Source organism: Narcine bancroftii, chromosome 3, assembly GCF_036971445.1.
Source record: "Narcine bancroftii isolate sNarBan1 chromosome 3, sNarBan1.hap1, whole genome shotgun sequence".
Lineage (NCBI taxonomy): Eukaryota > Metazoa > Chordata > Chondrichthyes > Torpediniformes > Narcinidae > Narcine > Narcine bancroftii.
The window spans coordinates 173,700,718-173,722,676 of NC_091471.1; the positions used below are offsets into that span (position 1 = coordinate 173,700,718).

Consider the following 21,959-nt stretch of genomic DNA (forward strand, 5'->3'; position numbering starts at 1 on the left):
ACAACACATTTAAAACATAAAATACTCCAACAACTCCCACATCCAATATTCCCTTAACCCCAAATATCACCCCTCCCACTCTCTGAGTTGCCCCTTATCCCTTGCTGGGCAACCACAACTCCCCTTTCCATTTGGATTACAAACCTGCTTGCAAGCATCAATTGATTTCGCAGTGACGGTTATTCTCTCCTCCCAATCCCCCCCAGAAAACACTTTTTTTAACACATATTTCTCCCTTTTTTTCCCCTTACTTCCTTTCTTCCCTTCTCTTTCCCTTCTTTAGTTCTTTACATATACATTGTTTTTACATCTTTATATATATTTTATCACCGTTCTTCATTCTTGTTACATCTCTTCATCTCTCCTTCTGTCCTGCAAGCATTCTGCAAATTCTTGTGCTTCCTCTGGATTTGAGAACAGTAAGCACAGCTGGATGTCTTAACATGAATTTATAACCTTTTTTCCATAGGATCGATTTTGCTGTATTAAACTACTTCCTCTTCTTTAAGAGTTCAAAATTTATGTCTGGGTAAAAAAATATTTTTTGACCCTTGTATTCCAATGGTTTATTGTCTTCTCTAATTTTATTCCTTGCCTGCTCCAGTATATTTTTTCTTGTTGTATATCTCACTAAAACAGATCTTGGTTTTTGATGTGTCTGTGGTTTCGGAGCTAGTGTTCTGTGTGTCCTTTCTATTTCCATTCCTTCCTGCATTTCAGTCGCTCCAAGGACCTTCAGGATCCATTCTTTTATAAATTCCTTCACGTCTGTGCCTTCTTCATCTTCCTTCAGGCCCACTATTTTTATGTTGTTTCTCCTACTATAATTTTCCAGCATATCAATTTTCTGAGCAAACAACTCTTGTGTCTCTTTAATTTTTTTATCACTTTCTTCCAATTTTCCTCATTCCATTTACTTCCATTTCTACAGCCATTTCTCCTTCTTCCACATTTTCTACTCTTTTCCCTATTTCTGGCATGACTAGCTCTCATCTTTCCACTTTATCTTCTGTTCTTTTCATTTTTCTTTTAATTGCACTAAATTTTAATGACAACCATTCTTTTAATGCTCGAATTTGTTCTTCAAAAAAAGCTTTATCTATATTCTGTCCAACTGTTTTACCTTCTATCTCTCCGTGAAGATCTTGGTCTTCTTCTTCCTCTTCTTCTGTGTCTGTACCTGTGTTTGTGTCTTCTTCTTCTCTTCTTTGTATCTGTGTCTCTTCTGATTTTTCTGACAACTCACTTTGTCTCACTTTGACGGGCCTCTTCTTGCTTGGCCTCTTGCTGTTGGTCCTCTTCTTCTGAGGAACTCATCTGTCGGGCTTCCTGCTGCTGCTCCTCTTGCCGTTCACCCCGTCGACTTTCTTCCTTGCCCGGTTCCTCACTCTCTCTCTCCTGCCGCTTTCCTCCTCCTCCAGCTGAGAGCCCTGGTGTCAGGCATCTCTCAGCTGGTCGCACTGTGGTTGCCCGCTCCTCGGCTGAGCCCCCTCCCTTCGGTGTTTTCCTTCTCCTTAGATTGCACACTTTTATTTGGCTCAGAGAGCCATTTTTGCAGTCCAGCAGTCGGTGGGGGGGGGGGGGGGTCGTGACTCCGCAGGGCCATCAGCAACCTTGGAGATCGGGAGCTCTTCTCCACCATGGCTCCCCTGTTTCTTCGTGCAGGTAAGGTCTTCTCCTTTCTTTTCCGGCGTCTTTTCTTCTTTTTTTTCCCATTGTTTTTACCTTTTCCTTCTCAGGTGCCATTTTCTTTTTTTTCTCTATAACTTTATCTTTTATTTCTTATATTTTCTATTTATTGAACTTTGTATTTTCTTCACTTTATTTCTTCTTTTCTGGAGAGGGCTGGTTTTACCCTACCAGCCATTACTCCATCATTTGACTCCTTCACCTGCCTGCCTGGTTGAGAGTGGCGGCCAGCGCAAAGTCAAAGGCATCGCTTTCCACCTGAAACAGGATTAATTCATCCACGGTAATCATTGTGGCTTTGGCAATGTCTCCCTTCATCTGGATGAAGGCTGCCCGAGTTTCTGCCGATAAGGGGAAGATTATGGATCTTATCAGGGGGGTTTGGCTTTATTGGCATAGTTGGGCACTCATTGGGTGTAAAAGGAAAAGGCACCTTTTTAGCATCTTGAGGTTGTGCAGGATTGGGAGTTCCATAAGAGGACGCATGGGGTCGGGATTGGGGGCACTGATACCATGGGCCATGACACATTCGAGGAGGGCCAGGTGAGTTGTGCTAAACACACACTTGTCCTCGTTGTAGGTCAGACTGACGGACTTAGCAGTGTGGAGGAATTTGGAAAGGTATGTGTCATGGTCCTGCTGGTCGTGGCCGCAGATGGTGACATTATCTAGGTAGGGGAATGTGGCTGTCAGTTTGTGCTTGTCCACCATCCGATCCATTTCCTCCTGAAATACGGAGACACCATTGGTGACTCTGAAGGTTACCTGGAGGAAGTGGTAGAGCCTGCCATCCACTTCAAATGTGGTATACTGGCGGTCTCCTATGCACGGTACGCTGTCTTTAGGTCCATGGTGGAGAACACCCTGTACTGGGCAATCTTGTTGACCATGTCAGCAATCCAGGGAAGGGGGGTATATGTCCAGCTGCATGAAGTGGTTGATTGCTTAGCTATAGTTGATCACTATACAGGATTTACTTCTGCCCCTGACCACTACGACTTGGGTTCATCACAGATTGGAGCTGGGCACTATGACCCTGTCTGCCATGAGTCGTTGCATCTCAGACTTAATGAATGTTCTGTCTTCAGTGCTGTAGTGTCTGCTCTTAGTCGCTAAGGACTTACAGTCCGGGGTCAGATTCTCAAACAACGATGGTGGGGGTGTGCAGAGGATGGAGAGACCGCAGGTAGGAACTGGCTGTGGGGGATCCGTGAGCTGGAGGTTGTATACAGTGATGGATGGTTGGGGTCTCCTGAACATCATCGTGACACTCCTAAACTGGCTTTGGAAGTCCAGCCCCAGAAAGATCAGTACGCAAAGCTGAAGCATTAACAGTAAATGGAAATTGTCATAACATTTACCAAGCACTGTTAATGATGCAATACCATTCCCATGGATCTTGACAGATTGGTCCTTTGCAGCCATTCATATCATGCCGCTTGTTGGTCTGACGGAGAGTTTGTGAGCAGTGTCTGGGTGGATGAAGCTTTCAGTGCATCCATTGTTGAACAGGCAGTTTGTTCATTTCCCATTTACCTCAATCTCCATCATCGAGTGGGTGATCGGGTGAGGGCTCTCCTGATCCAAGATGATGGAAGCTAGTACTGGGTCATTCGTGTTGTCAGAGGGGGAGCTAGTTTGGTAAGATGGCAGCCCTCATGTTGACGGGAGAGGTGGATGAAGAAGGTGCAAGTGACATTATCCACAATGGTGGAAGAGGAGTCGGGTGGCTTTTCTTGCTGGACAGCGTCTCCAGGGGTGCTTCTGCTGGTTGCAGAAGCAGCACTTCAGATGCTTAGCTGTGGCAGTGGTGGCGATGATGGGGGTCATGTGACACCGTGTCCCAACATGGCTGCACCCGTGGCTCGCACATGGAGGGGCCATTGCTGGTAGTGATGGATTCAGAATTGCGGTGGGCTGAATCTAAAGTCTTAATGAGCAGGAGGGCTCTCTGCAACAGCAGCCTGTCTTCCTCCAGCAGTCATTGGCAGATGTAATCAGACCTCACACCAGCCACACAGGTGAATCAGATACTGGTCTACTGATACTGGGGCAGGGATATTGCCCCTGCATTCTTGCCCCAGATCATGCAGGACCCGGGTTGCTGTTTTCTCGAGGCCAGGAGGTACCTTGAGTAGAGTTCGTTTACCTGCGGACTGTCGAGGTTATGGAGCTCGGTCGTGGCTGCGGAGTAAGTTGTGCAGGCCCTGATCGCCAAGTACACACTGCGGCTGACCTTCACTTGCAGTAGCTTGAGTTTCTTCTTGTCAGAGTCTACGAGGTCCTCAGAAGCTTCCATGAAGTCTGTGAAGTACTCGATCCATTGCTCATCAGCTCTGTGACTCTGGCCGTCTGTGGGTTGAGGTCTAGTCTTCTGTCAGGTCTCAGCAGTTTATCCATCCCGTGTGGAAAATTTAAAGTGTAATAAATTGATAGGCTCTATCAAAAACTCCAAGGCTGTAGAGTGAGGAATGATAGCCTTTATTATACTTTAAACTTGTAGTTGGCCTGATTCCAAGTGCTTGACTGAAGTCAGGGAGAGGGAGGTCGACCTTTATTCCATGGTCACAAGGGGAGGAGTTACCAGGGAGCGAGTCACCAGTGGGGGATGGGCTCACTATCCATCGGCAGTCACATATTCATATCACCACAGATGCATAACAACCTGTATCTTAATGTTAGGACAAAATATCAATATTGAGTCTTATTTTCCTTAAATTGTATGCTTTAAGATCAATTACTAGCAGAATAGAAAACACATATTTAAAAATTATTTGAATTTTTGAGGTAAAATTGAATCTCCAAGAAACATGAATAAATTTGGAGTATTTGTTCCCCATTGTGTGCACTGGAGCTGGTTTATCAAATGAAATGATTTGCTTGAATCCCATGTCACTATAGCGTTTATATTATTCTATTTCAAGAATTTGTCTAATTCTTTTTAAGTCATTTGTTTAATTAATTGTTTTGTTTCAAGTAAGATTCATTGAACATAGAATAATACAGCATCGTTGAAAATAACTTCCATCACCCCATTCCTTCCTTGCTAATAATCCTCAATCTTGCTACCGTTAAAGAGTCAACATAAAACAAAAATTACCTGCCATTTGATTGATTCATTGATAATGAATCACTGCATTTGAAATGCTTCATTTCTTTCAATGTTTCCAGCAACAGCTCTTTTTCATTAAATGTCTGCTGGTGTTCAGATGCCAGAGTCTTCAGTTGAGAGGATAAAAGTGTCTTTTCACTCTGCAGATTCAGAATTTGTTGTTCCAAAGACTGCAAGTCCTGTTTCAGTCTTGTCATCTCCAATGGAAAGTTTTCATCTATCTGTTATATGGAGGGGGAGAAAAAAACCCACAATTTTGGAAACGGCATCAACTGAAGTGATGCCACCTCAATGTGGTCAAATTGTATTGCCTTATATCTTGAAGAGATATTACTTGGCACTGGTATGATACCCATTGGCTTTCCATCAGGAAGGAGGTTTGAAGTTTGGCTGATTTCAATCAATACTGTGTCTAAGCATTTTCAGAAGTGTTGCCAATTTAACTAGAGAATAAGATGGGAGTCAAATGTATGATCTCTCATTGCAAGAGCATTCAACAAAGATGGAATTCAGATTAGGGTAGGTCTTGATATGATGTCATAATCTAAAACAGGATAGCAAATCAATAACACATTTTACATCTGTCCCAGCTTTGAGGTTAATGGAAGACTTGATCTCGTCTTCTCTCAGGAAGGATGGAAGCTCAATTTTAGAAGTGCCATTCCAATTCAAAGATACCTAGTGAACAGTAAGACCACATAACCACACTTGCATTAACTTGCATGGTAACATAAACCACTGTATTACTCAAACTTATGTGATTCAATGGGCGATGCACCACATCCCAGAAGGCTTTATGGTAAAGGAGAAAGGCTGAAGTCAGGAATGCAGTCGTCATTAAAGCTCTTCGTGACACATGTATTGAATACATGTGATAGCTGGATTAGATTCAGACCTGTCAAGACCATCAATATCAGCCTAAATTGAACAGGGCAGAACACACTCCTGTATATGCATGTCAATAAACTATTCAGAAACATCACTCAAGCCTCCTTGAGGAGGTGGCAGTGATTGCTAACTCATCATCCTGTGTACCAATGAAGTTCGATGACCTCATCATTACAGAGGAAGAAGGGCAGGCCACTAAGTTGCCTAAACACATTCATGCCTTCACTCAGATAGGAGTTTTGACTCTGTATTCCTCATTTCCTGTGTTTTTTCCTAACAATGATCTGTTGGCTTCTGTGTCCACTCTATTACCAGGGGAATATTCTCTGAGTTCTTTCCACTGTTCACTATGTTTTCCACACAATTTCGGTACCACAAGTGATTTCTCTAAACACCACATAAGATTGTTACTAACACACCCTATTCTTTCTATGGCGAAAAGTCACTGGAGCAGTGTGAACCATTCTCTGTTTCTGGAAGACACAGACTGATCTAGCCAGGGACAGGAGAGCTAAGGCCCTGCTGAGTGGTGTTTGGGAGGAGGAATTGCCCAGTGTTTTTTGTTCATCCATCCTTTTGGCTCTTTTAGATCTCCAACTGACCATCCTAATCATCCTTTCCTTCTCTTTGATATATTCCTTGGGAGCCTGTAAGAGCAAAACATTGCTCGATTCTCTTCCGCTTACAAAAGAATTCACCCATTTAATTCCCATTGGAGCTTCAAATGGGAACCACCAGTAATCATTTCGAGCAACGGCCGCAGTGTCTAAGCAGCAGAAGGGAAAACAACAAATGGACATCCACCAAACCAGACCAAATCTTTGCCCATAGCAGATTGCCCCCAGACACCTTAGAAACATCGACCAGGAGCTTCTCCAGTTAATCACTGACTGACAATCCTTTCCCTTTGTCCTTGCAGGAAATTCTCACCAGCAGAAAGCTTCAACCGCAGGAAGCTTAAGTGACCTGCACACTGTTCCCCGTGTGCTTCAGAATATCCCCATTCCTTTGAAGACATAAAATAAAAAAAATTCTTGCCAAACCACTATTTCTGCTCCCCTCTCTGGACCTCATCAGGATAGTCAATATGACAAAATAATAATCCAAAATTAGTTTAAAATGATTTCTACATGCCACAGTATTCCGTTCATTCATTGTTCATCTACACGATTCTATAGCACAGATACCCTCCATATATTCTTACATTTCTGTTGGCAGTTAATTGTGAATTGGACTCGAGGTATTGCATTTTTAGTCCATAGTTCTCACACTTAGTTTGGAAGAGCTGAGTATGTAGATCTGACATTTGGGTCTCCAAGGATGTTTTTCCAATTTTGGCACTCACAAGGTGAGATGGTAGCTGATGGAGGTCATGTTTCTGGAAAAGTCAGAAAGGAAAGTATGTTGACAAAAAAAAATTGATTCTATAAAGTTAAAGTTCTTTGGTTCTTCTTAGTCAACAAATAGACAAGATTCTCACCTGTGATGTCCTGTGAGTTTGGTATGGACAAACATTACTGATATAATAAACAAGTAATTCCGATGAGCCAAAATCCACTTATCCAAAATTCTCAGTTATCTGAAAAAAAATTGGCTGCAACATGATGCCACAAGCTGAAAAAAAAATCACCTGACATGCTCACGTGAGACTCTGACAAGCTGTTAGTACCAGTTTGGCAACATTAGTGAATGACTGGAGGAAGTCGGTGGGTAAGGCAGCACATGAGGAGATGTCCAGATTTCAGATAACTCCTTTCTGTCTCTTTCCACTTCTTCTTTACCTTCCACTGTACTTGGTTCTCTGCTGTTCCCCCAGAGTCAGTGTCAGAACACACTTAATTAGTGGGGGGGGGGGCATTAGGGTAACTGTGGGGGGAGGGGCACTGATTTTTCGGTGACTGTCAGACTGTGGTGGGTGGTGGGGGGTTGGTGGTAGCAGCATCAGAACCGGGATGGGGAGGAAATCGGACCAAGGACCTCGGTCTCCCAGGCGGGTTTGGCGACGGCAATGGAGAGGTGTCGGGGATCAGCGACAGTCAATACAAGTATTCTGCTGATGCTACTGGGCTGTGTATCCAGAAGTTTTGACCTTTCCCACTTTACCTTCATCTTTTCTATTAGCATTTTCTCCAGACTTAATTTCAGGCTTACTACCCTGCTCCACATTAACCCTATGAACAGATTTATTCATCTGTTCCACATTAACTCTCTGAAAATTCCTACTATTCTGGAATGTATTTTTGTGAATTAGAGCAAATTCATCCGCTAATCTAGCCGTTTGTTGCCATGTCCCCACATCTCTCTCATCCAGGTATAATTTAATCTCCTTTGGGGCACACCTTTTAATTTCTTCTATTAATATCAATTCTCTCAATCTATCAAAATCATTGTTTATTCCTTTTGAGGCGCACCAATGGTCAAAACATACAGATTTCTTCAGAGCAAAATCCATATAAGATTGATTCCATGTTTTCACCAAACTCATATTTTTGTCTATATGCCTCTGGAATGAACTCATAAGCTTTCAGTACTGCTTGTTTAACAGTATCATAATTTGTCACTTGCTCTGCAGTCAGGCTAGAGTATGCAAGTTGTGCATTTCCCTTCAATACACTTTGGAGCAATAGTGGCCACTTTTCTTTTGGCCATCTTGAGCTCTTGGCAACCTTTTCAAAAAGCTGAAAATATTTATCTATATCTCTGTCATCAAAAGGAGGCACTAGATTTACCTCTCTAGTAGCCAAAAACCTCTCCCCAGGAGTTACAGTCTGAATCCTCTTACTTCCTTCCATCTCAATTTTTAACTTCTCTAATTGAAACTGTCTGTCCCTTTCAATTTCCTCGTTCTGTCTTTCAGCTCCCTCGAACTCATATTTCCTCTGTCTTTCAACTTCCTCATTTTGTTGTTTCTGCAATTCAAAGTTCCGTTTCTCCCTTTCTTCTTCCACCCTCAATTTCTCCAATTCCAATTGCAATTCAAAAGATCTATTCTCTGGAAACTTTTCTAAGTATTTCTCAACAAATTTTCCCTCACTTACATATTTGACTATAATCCTCTGTATTTGTATTTTCCTCATCCAATGCTTAACTTCAGTCAGTTTTAATGCCTTAGAAATAACCATCAGTTCTTCTTTTCTCTTGTTCTGCAGCTCCACAGGTGATGGTTGTGACAAAAATGTATCAACCATTGCTGCTGTTTTTCCACACACAAGCTTTAAATGAGCTTGAAAAAACCCCAATTAACTAATAAATCACAAAAACTTCAATTTTCAATCCAAAAGGATGAGCCCCCATAAAACATTACAAGTCCAGAGGACCCCAAAACCCAGCAGCAATAGATATTCACCACGACAAAGGATAACCGAAACAAAAGTTGCATGTAATTATCTTTGAACATGAAAATAGAATCAAACTTTAACTTATCTCTTTTGACTCACTTAACCTACTTGACCCCCTTCTAATTCTAAGCGCAGGTGTGTGCAAGTTCAGAAAAGTTCTTTGGTTCACAGACCGATCTCACTGGTTGCGGGCAATGCTTATACTGTGCACAGAAGTTCGCATTAATAAAGTTCACCAGGCTTTAATGCTTAACAAGTAAATAGTTACCACTCATAAGGGTTCTTGTAGGTTTTTAGAGAGAGAGTTTTTCTTGTTCCAGGATATCCACAACTGATTCCTTTTTAATCAGCCAATTCAGTGTCTTGCTGATGAAACTTGCCCCCTTCAGGGTTCTCCAGATGATAACCTCTTTCAGGTCACCACAGAGTTCCTTTCTGTTTCTCCTATTCCAAGGGAAATACGGGACAGCGAATCCTCTCCAGGCTATCTTCCAAAGCTTGCCAGCTTGTTCCTCTGGAACTGATGTCTGTGTGAGTGTCTCTCTCCCCCCACCCCCCCCCCCCCCCGTCACCTCTCTCTCCCTCCAACTCTCAGAGCAATGACTGTCTTTTTCTGCTCTCTGCCTGAAAATATCACATGACTTTTCAGACAGTAAATTCTATTTTCCAGACAAAGCTGCTACTGCCTGTTGTTACATTTGTTGCCTTTTGCAAATAACAGTCCATCATGAATCTGAACACTCTTGCAAACGTTCCAGCAAAAATTCTGTTTTAAAGCATTTGTGTCTGACTTGCTCTAACAAACCTTTCCCAATTTATCTCCCAAACACCTCTATATACTCTGCCATAGTTGCTTCAAGCCATTTCTCAGTTATCTGAAAAATCCAGTTAATTGAAACACGTCTGGTCCTGAGCATTTCGGATAATTGGCAATGTAATGTATGTAAATCAAGGTTGTAAATTTAATGACTGAAAAATATCTTAAAATGTTCTCACCAAAACACACATCTCATGGTCTGGGAAGGAGCTTGAGCTCACCAGCCACCCTCCATCCCATATGTGATCTTAAATACCAGTAGCTATTATCTTGAATTCTTCATAGATTATTCAGCTCTTGGGGTGCTGTCAGAATTCTGCCCTTCTGTAACTTCAGGCCAGCTTAATTAATATAATCTTTTTTTTGTGGCAGTCATCACCTGAACTTCAGCTTTAACATTCTTGGCCATGAAGCAGAATTTGGAGAGGTGCCTCATACATATTCTGGGCTTTGTCTCTTCCCTTGAAATGAAGTAGACTTCAAAGGAACAATGGTTTCATAGTTCATTACCTTCCCCAATCAACTGCCAGGGTTTGTGGTGCACTATCAGACAGAAGCAAACACACAAAACCTAAACCCTGTACAACAGGCTTTATTTGACATAAACTTCCATAGAGCCAGCTGTGAGGAGAGCTGCTATAAGCTCGGAGAGTGTCTTCGAAGGGCTGGCTCAGGCTTATATCTTGGAGGGTGATTGACAGCTGACCAGGTGCTGGTCCCTTGGTCAGTGGTGTACCACCACAGGGTTCTTACATAGTTGTTTTATTTTATGCTTATTTGTTACTTTTGTCTGCCTGATGGGTGAGTTGCTCTGTCGAGATAACATGCAAATCAAAACTTTTTACAATATCTTGGTACACATGGCAATGAAACAGGGGCACTGTAGTTAGCGTAGCTGAGAGCGCAACACTGTTACAGCATTAGCAATCTGTGTTCGAATCCGGCGCAGTCTGTAAGGTGTTTGTACATTCTCTCCGTGGATTTTCACCGGGGGCTCCGGTTTCCTCCCATCATTCAAAACAAACCCAGGGTGTAGGTTAATTGGGCGTAATTGGGCAGCATGGGCTTGTGGGCCAAAAGGGCCTGTTACCGTACTGTACGTCTGTATTTCTAAATTGTTCATTCATTCATTGCTCCACTAACAGACAGTTTTCATGAGTGAGGACATGTTTTAGTATTTGCATGTGCGACACTTGTTCCATCTTCCCTCACTTTGTTGAAGTTCCAGTGCTCTTGGTGATGCTCTAAGGAGTACTTTAAGATCTGCAACTGGTTTTGTTGTTCTTTTTCAGGCGAAATAATCAGTATGAACAAGCTCATAAGTCATAAAACATATTTTGTCTCTGTCTGAGAATTGTTTCTACTAATTCCTTATGATGTAACGATGAGTTTTGTTCCCTAATTTGAGCAAATCTTTCCCAACTGCAGCACATGGTGAAAGTTCAGTCACGTCCTCCTTGGATTTTCCACACAAAAACACAGGCAGTTGTTATGAACGAGCTTTAATTATCAAAATGTGTTTCAAAACTCAAATGCTCTGCAGTGGAAACACCAACCTGTAAGGTGAACATTTTAACCCAGGAGTAGGTTCACACATTTGTCAAGATGGAATGCTGCTCTCGCTGTTGTTCAATGTCCATGGTCCACGGGATAACATCTGTAGGAATGAGTGATGAAGCAAGGCCACATGGTGATCCTGGGACAATAAGAAATGAATATGCCATTCTGCCCTTCGCTCCTGCTTCACCGTTCAATAAGATCATTGCAGATCATTCACCTCAATGTCACTTTTTAGAACTAACCCCATATACCTTAATTCTTTCTATATCTAAAGATCTATTTTTCTCTGGCTTGAATATGCTCAATGACTGAGTCTCCATATCCCTTGGGCAGAGAATTTTAAAGATCCAACTTGTCAATGAAGACATTTCCTTTCTGTCTTGAATGACCGACCTCTTTGAGACATGCCAACCAAGGGAAGCCTTGCTTCTGGTTCAGTGAAATCCAATCAGAACTCCATAGCCGGCATAGTTCCTATCCTTAGTGGTGCTACACGGCATCACTCCTCTACAAATGAGCTGGCAGAACCAGAAGCCGAACACAGAGAATCCTTTTCCTGTTACTGTGTAGGTGTAAGGATATTTTTGAATGAAGTCAGGTGTATAGAAAAAATAATTTAATTTGGTGGCAAGAAAGAGAGAGAGAGAGAGAGAGAGAGAGAGAGAGAGAGAGAGAGAGAGAGAGAGAGAGAGAGAGAGAGAGAGAGAGAGTGAGAGAGAGAGAGAGCAGAAGAGATTCACCAGGTTGTTGCCTGGATTGGAGGACAGTAGTTAGAATGAGAAATTAAATGATCTGAGTTTATTCTCATAAGAACAAAGGCTTTGGGCCACCCTTATGGATTGTTATAAAATTATGAGGGAGTTAGGTAGGATAGATAGGATCTTTTGCCCTCAGGGCAGTGGAGTCTAGAATTAGAGGGCACTGGTTTAATGTGAGGGAGGGGAGAATTAAAGGAGTTCTTAATATTAATTTGATTCTGAATCCTTTTATTGCTCTGTGATAAACCACTTTATATATGTTTGGATGTGCTAGGACATGCCCCTTGCTGACTGTGCTTGAGGCTCCTCCCACTGATCCCTGAATAAAGGCGACTGTTCCACAGTCGACCAGCATGGACGGACATCCATTCTGTTGTGAATAAAAGTCTATCAGTTTCTCTACAACATCTAGTCTTTGAAGTTAATGATCAATTTTAGTCACTACAGTTTTTTTGATAATGGAGCAAATTTTGAAGCAGGAAAAGCTGGACCTCGACCCACATCACCTGATGCGTCCAACAGCTTCAATCTCTGGCTGCGTGGCTTTGGCGCCTTCCTGTAGGCCTCCTCTGCTATTGTCCGATTAGCTGACGATAGGCTACAAGTGCTGTATTCCCAATTCAGGCCCCTGGTACACTCGATGATCAGGGACACCCAGTCGTACCCAGCATCAATGGACTGAAAAGCCAGAACTGGAGGAAGGTAAATGAAGTCTATACAAGGAACCTCCTGGCTACCCATAAGCAGTGACCTGGGGAATTGAGCGCTGAGTACCTTCGATCTCTCGGACGGGCTGCGATGGCCATGGGGAACACAGATGATTAGATCAGAGATGCTTATGACACGGGAATGAGATCCAGTTACATCCACCAAAGACCATAAGAGCAAGGTGAGCTCAATTTGCAGAAGGTGGTTGATCTAGCAGACATGCTAGAGATGACCCTCCAAAATATGGACTCATACTCTGCTGACAACACAGCCACCTCATGTTTACTGCAGACGCTACCATCTTGGGAAGTACCACCAGCGACCTAACCACAGCCACGGTACCCAAAGTGCTACATCTGTGGCCTGTTAAAACACCTGAGAAAACATGCCCGGTGAAAGACACGGTTTGCACTAACTGTGGGAACACCAAAGTGTGTAAATCTGGGTCGCCCTCCAAACCCAGTAGCATTGCATGTGGACCTTAGGGGCCACCATCTTGGATGCTGCCATCTCCTCAACCCGGTAGTGCCTAGTGCGGGCCGTGGGGCTGCCATCTTGGAACCGAACGACTGAATACTCCACCGTATCTACGGAGCCCGACAACGACTCAACACTGGCCTCCATCATGCTAGACCAGGGAGCCCTCACTATCTTGCCAGATCGAAATGGACATCGGGGTAAACGGCCACGTTCGACATAGAGAGCTTCATCCACCCCGTCATGGTGCAGTACTACTCCCTCATGGTAAGGCCAGTAAACAACAAAGTCTCCTTGGCCGCAAAGTCCCAAATGGCAGATTTCTGCAGGTACTGCATAATGACTCTGAGTGTACAGGGCACAGACTACAAAAACTTTAAACTCTTTGTGCTGCCTTACAGCTGGGGCTGGACTTTCAATGCCACCTTAAAAGTGTCACAACGGAGTATGATAAGCCCCATTCCCACCCCCCCACCCCAAGCACTGTCTGTAATCAGCAGTTTTTAAAACACCCACTGTGCTCCACCTATGGAAACCCTCCAGCCTCTCCTCCCATCATTTCCAGCCAGCCACCAGCTGAATGCCCACCACGTGCAACTTGCGGCCTCCCAACCCTCAAGATAATCCCTCATCTCACCTCACTAATGTCATCCCCGACTGTAAACCCATTGCCACCAAAATTAGGCAGAACTGTGCCGGATACAGGCCCTTTATCAAGCTGGATATACAGTCACTTCTAAATAAGGGGATAATTGAAGCCCCTGGAGAGCCCAAGTAGTGGTAGTTAAGAATGGGGGAAAATACAGAATTGTCATCAACTAGATTCAGACTATTAACAGATATATACAGCTGGGCATGTTCCCTCTCCCCCACATATCCGACATGGTGAATCAAATTATCTATTATCAGGTATTCTCCACCGTCAATTTAAAGTCGGCATATCACCAGCTCCCTATCCACCCAGAGGACCACCAATACGCTGCCTATGAAGCAGATGGCTGCCTCTACCATTTCCTGAAGGTCCTCTTTGGAGTGACCAACAGGGTCTCAGTCTTCCAATGGGAGATGGACCGCCTGGTAAACCAGTACGAGCTGCACGCCACATTCCCTTATCTGGACAACATCATCATTTGTGGCTATGATATATAGGATCATGACGCCAACTTCTAAAAATTTCTCCAGCCCGCTAAACTCCTTAACCTCACATAAAATAAGGATGAATCTGTGTTTTGCACAACTCGCCTTGCTATTGTTAGAACGGAGTCATTGGCCCTGATCCCAACTGCATGTGCCCTCTTTCTATGGTGCGGGGGTTCCACAAGTTTACAACTCTGAGTGAAGTAGTTTCTCCTCATCTCAGCCCTAAATGGCTTTCCCCTTATTCTGAGATGGTGACCCTTGATCTGGACTTCCCCAACATTGGGATTATTTTTCCTAAACCTGACCTGTTTATTCCTGTCAGAATTTTCAATGTCTCCATGGGATCCCCTCTCATTCTTCCAAATTCCATTTGTAAAACCATTGTCTATCCAGTCTTTCTTCAGATGTCAGTCCTGCCATCCCAGGAATTGGTCTGGTGAACCATTTGCTTCACTCTCTCGATAGCAATAATATCCTTCCGCAGATTAAGTGACCAAAACTCAAGGTGTGGCCTCACCAAGGCCCAATGCAACTGCAGTAATACCTTTGTTTATGTATTCAAAACCTCTTGCAAAAGGAGCATGCCATTTACTTTCTTTACTGCCCCCTGTACCAACCTTCAATAATTGATGCACCATGACACCCAGGTCTCATTGCCCCTCCTCTTTTCATAATTTGTCACCATTCAGATAATAATCTGCCTTCCTATTAATATCTCCAAAATGGAAAACCTCACATTTAATGACATCATAGTGCATCTATCATACATCTGCCCACTTTCCTAATCTGTCCAAATCACCCTGCAGCCTCTTGGAATCTTCTCTGCAGTTTATTTATACTACCACCCAGTTTATGTCATCTGCAAAATTAATATACATTACATACAATTCCTTCATCAAGATCATTAATATAATTTGTTAATAGCAGGGTTCCGGCACTGAACACCAATACTAACTGCCTGCCAACCTGAAAAGGACTCACCCTTTGCTTTCTCCCTGCCAACCAATTTTCTGTCCCTGTCAATACGTTATGTCCTATACCATGTTAATCTAATTTTGTATGCCAATCTCTTGTGCAGGACCTTTATCAAATGCCTTTTGACAGCCCAAATACACAGCATTAATTGGTTCACTGTTGTCTCCTCTACTGGTCACATCCACAAAATATTCTAAAAAAATTGTTAAATGTGATTTCCCGTTTGTAAACCCACTATGACTTGGACCAATCCTGTTATTCCTCTCTAAATGAGTGGAATTTACATCTTTAATAATTGATTCCAGCATTTTCCCAACTACCAATGACAAGCTATGTGGTCCATAATTCCCTTATTTTTCTCTCTCCTTCCTTTGATAAAAAGTGATGGCACATTAGCAACCCTCCATTCCTGGTAAGCCTTGCCTATACTCTCTAAAATGCTCCCACTTCCTTCTTGTAGTGTGGCGATCAGAATTGAAATACAAACGCTAAGCAAAGTTTTGTCAGCTGCCACCTGAGACCTGACTTCCCAACATTCATGCAAAAAAGTTTTTAAAGTTATGAAGTCATAACTACATCAGCTTGCAGTTGCCTTTCTGCTGTTAACTAAGGATAAAACTTTCCATTTTGCTTTGCATTAGAACCACAAAACTTGCTAAATGTAACTCTGCCCTGGTTTCAAATTAAATGAGAAAATGAACTGCAAGAACTGATTGTGTGAAAGGAAGAGAACAAACTGAGGGAATTGTAGACTTCACTGATGTTTGTCAGAATATTGTACTTTTTGCTTTTCTATCACTGCCTTATTCATCAATTAACTAGATAGTACTAAAAGCATTGTGTCACCATGACAACTGCTTTCACTCTTTCACAAACATTCCCTTTATTTTTCTCCACCCATTCCCCAGCTACAACTTTAAACTAAGTTGTTTCCTCATGTTCCAGATCTGATGTGAAGGGTCATTAAGCTGCAGACTAGTGAACGTTACGTTAGTGGGAGGGAAACTAATAGAATAAAAATCCCAAGGGATAGGATTCATGTACATTTGGAAAGGCTGGGCTGATCTAGGATAGTGAGCATTGTTTTGTGTGGAGCATATCCTGCCTCACTAATTTGACTGAATTTTTAAATGAGGTAACTATGGAAATTGATAAAGGCAGGACAGCAGATGTGGCCATTATAGACTGCAGTAAGAGATTTGGCAAGGTCTTGAAAAGTAGACAGGCCCAGAAGGTTAAGGCACAAGAAATCCACAGCAAGCTGTTTAACTGAATCCAAAATTGGCTTGGTAATAGGAGGCAGAAGATAATGGTGGGATAATGGTTTTTTGATTAGAAGTTTGTGACCAGTGGTGTACCTCAGTGATTGGTGCAGAGACTTTTGCTATTGGTGATATATATTGACTTGGATGTGAATGTAGAAGGTATGATTAATAGATTTGCTGGAAGACATGAAAGTTGATGGTGTTGTGGATCACAAGCAAGGTGCAGCAGAACATAGATCAGATGGAAAGTTAGGGGAGAATTAGCAAATGGAATTTAATCCTCTCAATTGATTGGAATGTCAAATAGGGCTAGGATATACAGTGAATGGTAAGGAGCTCAAAAATGGTGATGAACAAAGGGACCTTGACATTCAAGCACATAGTTCCTTGAAAGTGGCTACATTAGTAGATAGGATAATGAACAAGACATATGAAATGCTTTTCATGATAGGCTGATCCACAATCAATAAGAAACAATAAGAGTTTATAGTCATATACATGTATAATAAACAGATACCATGAACGTCTTACTTCATGCAGCTTCTGCTTGTACTAAACTGGCAAACAACAAATTAAGTATAATTAAGAGACTAGAAAGAGAAAAAAAATGACAATAAATATAAAATGAAGTGAAAAGTATGGAAAATAAACCACATGAACTACGTACTAGCTGTTATCCATTCATTAATCCATTTCTATGTAACAATTTGCACACACTATATTACAAAAATAATAATCCATTATTTATTTACTACACAAGGCCACAGTAATGAATAGCAGATAACGGTATCAGGATACTAAGAATGAGGTAGCAGGTGGCAGGATATGATGAAACATGTGGTTCCAAACATGATTAGATTAATGGGAGGAAAATAGTGAAAATAATTGTGATGAGCCAAGGGATGACATACTGCTAAGATATGTGGTTATGAATGATTTGGTGCAGAAACGTGATTAAGTCAAGACTATAATCTAAAAAAAATGTTGTGTACTGTGTTCGACGGGCAGTCAAGTGACTGGTTCTTTTGATTGCCCCAGCCTTTGTTTGCAAATAAAGGTTTAAACTTGAAGAATTCTCTGCATTGCCTGACTATTTTTTAGACTTCATAAACCACGACAAAATTGGCGCAGCAAGCAGGGTCAGAAAGAGACTCATCAGAAAAGAGACAGCTGGTCAAGGGCTTCCCAGCCCCTCGGAGATCTTCTAGGGACCAACAGATAAAGAAAAGGTGGCCACCTACAAAAGGTAAGCGGTTTTCGCTTTAAATTCAGACTAAAATCTGTTGGGAACGGGAGGTCTCCGGGAACACAGAAGTACTAAACGACAATCAGAGGGTCTCTCTGACCCAAAGAACCTGTTAACAAATTAACTTCAAAGGAAGCTCGGAGAATTGATCAGGAAAACTTTGCAGTGGGGTGTGTAGAAATAAGAGATAGAGATTGATTAAAGAAAAATTCCACGTGGTGTTGGTAAGTCCTCGTTGATATCATCCTAGGTAAATAGGGGTCTGAACGGACGATGCATCCTGCGGATACCACCCTAGGTAAATAGAGGTCTGAAGGGACGAGGCATCCTTCGGATACTGCCCTAGGTAAAAAGGGGTCTGCACGAGCAGGATAAGATGTTCTGCAGATACCGCCCTCGGTAAATTGGGATCTGCATGGCAGAACAGGTAAGCTGGAGAGAATCGGGGCCAATTGGATAATATAAAATCATAAATTGCTAAGGGACAAATTAGAATTGTAAGGGAGAAAATAATAGTGTAGAAAGTAAAAGTAGTGTAGAAAATAGCATAGTGACTGCAAAGAGTGGACGGGACAAAAAAAAAAGACTATGACTGGACTAATTGATAAAGTGTGCTAAACAAAATAGTACAAAATGAGTAGAGCAACTGCAGTTGAAATATTAAGTAAGAAGTTCCCAGTATCTAAAAACAATACCATAAAATCTTCCGAAAAATGGGAAAAAAGAACAAAAAAATTGTTAACCAAGTGGCCAAAGAAAGGCACCTTTGACATAGACGATAGACGTGTAATGAAATGGAAGTATTAATCAAGAATTATAAACCTAAAGATAAATCCAAAATATGAGAACAAAAGAGAGAACAGGAGGTGGAGATACTGGCATTTTTCAGGACAGAAGGAGAGAGACTTGGGAAAATGCATCAGGAAGTGAGGATAACTAAAAAAGGGAAGTAAAAAAATCCAGATGAACAGCCTGAAAGGGAGGGGAATCAGGAAGAGAAACCTACATTATGTGGAGTAAATGTAACTCAGTGTTCTTATTATTCAACCTTGATACAGGGATATAGGGGAGGGAGCTGCAAGGGATGTGATTTACTTTGTATGTAATGGTAATTTACCTTGTTTGTAGAATAATGATGTAATCTTTTAGTTCAACTTGTTTTCTTGAGTGTATAAAAGTCACTGCATCCCTTGGTGAAATAGAGATCCCCGGAGACTGCTTTCGAGGCTGAAAGCAGTAAGGGTTATCTCAGGCTAACTTGGTGTCCAATAAAGAGTTAACTGTACCAGTTCTGTGTGCTGTGTTCTTTGCATTGGGAAGTAGCGGTTTCAATACAACATTTGGCAAACCAGCCAGGAATCCAAGATTGAGGAATGCTTACTGGACTAGCATCTAAAGACTAAAGAACGGCCTCACGGGACACTTGCCCGGTTCTTCTTTTAAGGTATTACATCAACTGATCCCTCACACCCTATAGCATAACTCTGCAGGACTCCAAATGAACTAAGAGTATCACATCCTGTGCACACAGAGGATAAGGGCTTGAGGATTTGCTTGGTGAGGGGATAAAACTACTGTCCAACATAACGTTCTGACGCCCTGCCTTAGACTGGTTGTTAAGAGGGAAAATCCCCCACACGAAGGTCAGGACCCTGAAGTGGGCACAGAGGAACAAGTGTGTGATAAATCAGGAGTAAAATGTCGGAAATGAGTGATGTGGGGACCCTGGGGCAGCCGATGTTTTATTTATGTCTGAGGTATGGTAAAGATTAAGGGTATAAATTTAACTTGGACAATGAGTTGCACAACTCAGAGAAAAAAAAGGTAGGAATTGAACAGGAGGCCAGAAAAGGGGTGGCCAAGTAAATTTATTATAAGGGTTAAAAAAGGTAATGATATATCAGAAAAGAGACTGGTCCCATCCATGTTTCAATTACATGGAGCAGGAAGAAGAATTTTTAATGGTGGTAATCTTCTTTGGCTTGGCTTCGCGGTCGAAGATTTATGGAGGGGGTAAAAGTCCACGTCAGCTGCAGGCTCGTTTGTGGCTGACAAGTCCGATGCGGGACAGGCAGACACGGTTGCAGCGGCTGCAGGGGAAAATTGGTTGGTTGGGGTTGGGTGTTGGGTTTTTCCTCCTTTGCCTTTTGTCAGTGAGGTGGGCTCTGCGGTCTTCTTCAAAGGAGGTTGCTGCCCGCCAAACTGTGAGGCGCCAAGATGCACGGTTTGAGGCGATATCAGCCCACTGGCGGTGGTCAATGTGGCAGGCACCAAGAGATTTCTTTAGGCAGTCCTTGTACCTCTTCTTTGGTGCACCTCTGTCACGGTGGCCAGTGGAGAGCTCGCCATATAACATGATCTTGGGAAGGCGATGGTCCTCCATTCTGGAGACGTGACCCACCCAGCGCAGCTGGATCTTCAGCAGCGTGGACTCGATGCTGTCGACCTCTGCCATCTCGAGTACTTCGACGTTAGGGATGAAAGCGCTCCAATGGATGTTGAGGATGGAGCGGAGACAACGCTGGTGGAAGCGTTCTAGGAGCCGTAGGTGATGCCGGTAGAGGACTCATGATTCGGAGCCGAACAGGAGTGTGGGTATGACAATGGCTCTGTATACGCTTATCTTTGTGAGGTTTTTCAGTTGGTTGTTTTTCCAGACTCTTTTGTGTAGTCTTCCAAAGGCGCTATTTGCCTTGGCGAGTCTGTTGTCTATCTCATTGTCGATCCTTGCATCTGATGAAATGGTGCAGCCGAGATAGGTAAACTGGTTGACCGTTTTGAGTTTTGTGTGCCCGATGGAGATGTGGGGGGGCTGGTAGTCATGGTGGGGAGCTGGCTGATGGAGGACCTCAGTTTTCTTCAGGTTGACTTCCAGGCCAAACATTTTGGCAGTTTCCGCAAAGCAGGACGTCAAGCGCTGAAGAGCTGGCTCTGAATGGGCAACTAAAGCGGCATCATCTGCAAAGAGTAGTTCACGGACAAGTTTCTCTTGTGTCTTGGTGTGAGCTAGCAGGCGCCTCAGATTGAAGAGACTGCCATCCATGCGGTACCGGATGTAAACAGCGTCTTCATTGTTGGGGTCTTTCATGGCTTGGTTCAGCATCATGCTGAAGAAGATTGAAAAGAGGGTTGGTGCGAGAACACAGCCTTGCTTCACGCCATTGTTAATGGAGAAGGGTTCAGAGAGCTCATTGCTGTATCTGACCCGACCTTGTTGGTTTTCGTGCAGTTGGATAATCATGTTGAGGAACTTTGGGGGACATCCGATGCGCTCTAGTATTTGCCAAAGCCCTTTCCTGCTCACGGTTTCGAAGGCTTTGGTGAGGTCAACAAAGGTGGTGTAGAGTCCTTTGTTTTGTTCTCTGCACTTTTCTTGTAGCTGTCTGAGGGCAAAGACCATGTCAGTAGTTCCTCTGTTTGCGCGAAAGCCGCACTGTGATTCTGGGAGAATATTCTTGGCGACACTAGGTATTATTCTATTTAGTAGAATCCTAGCGAAGATTTTGCCTGCAATGGAGAGCAGCGTGATTCCCCTGTAGTTTGAGCAGTCTGATTTCTCGCCTTTGTTTTTGTACAGGGTGATGATGGTGGCATCACGAAGATCCTGAGGCAGTTTTCCTTGGTCCCAACAAAGCTTGAAAAACTCATGGTAATACAGCTGTGGCAAAACAACTAAAGTGGAAAAAAGAATAAGAGCTGGAGAGATAATGTGAGCCAAGGGGAGGAAACTTTGGGGATCTCAGTTACATGTCTGGCATATTGCTTAGTAATCAAATAAAAGTTAATAATGATTGGCAGCTCCCGCCCTGTCTGTGCAGTGTATTTTAAGGTTGAAATTAAACTTTTCTCCAGGTAAGATGTCTAATAAAAATTAAATTTAAATAAGGAACAGACCAGCACCAACTACAGAATGTGAAACTTATTTAGCAATTCAAATTAAAGATATGATATTTATGATTAAAATGGTAGCACATTCTTTTGCCCAC

At 42.7% G+C, this 21,959-nt stretch overlaps 1 protein-coding gene across 1 annotated transcript in view; it reads right to left on the minus strand.

The window, feature by feature from the left end:
- Positions 1–21,959, minus strand: part of LOC138756299 (DNA double-strand break repair Rad50 ATPase-like) — a 115,996-nt gene that overhangs the window by 28,885 nt on the left and 65,152 nt on the right. Inside the window, exons 4-5 of the mRNA XM_069922841.1 lie at positions 6,894–7,067; positions 4,790–5,022 (exon numbers count right to left, since the gene is read on the minus strand). Coding sequence (XP_069778942.1) covers positions 4,790–5,022; positions 6,894–6,995 — 335 coding nt within the window. The 5' untranslated portion in view covers positions 6,996–7,067. The remainder of the gene's footprint in view (positions 1–4,789; positions 5,023–6,893; positions 7,068–21,959) is intronic.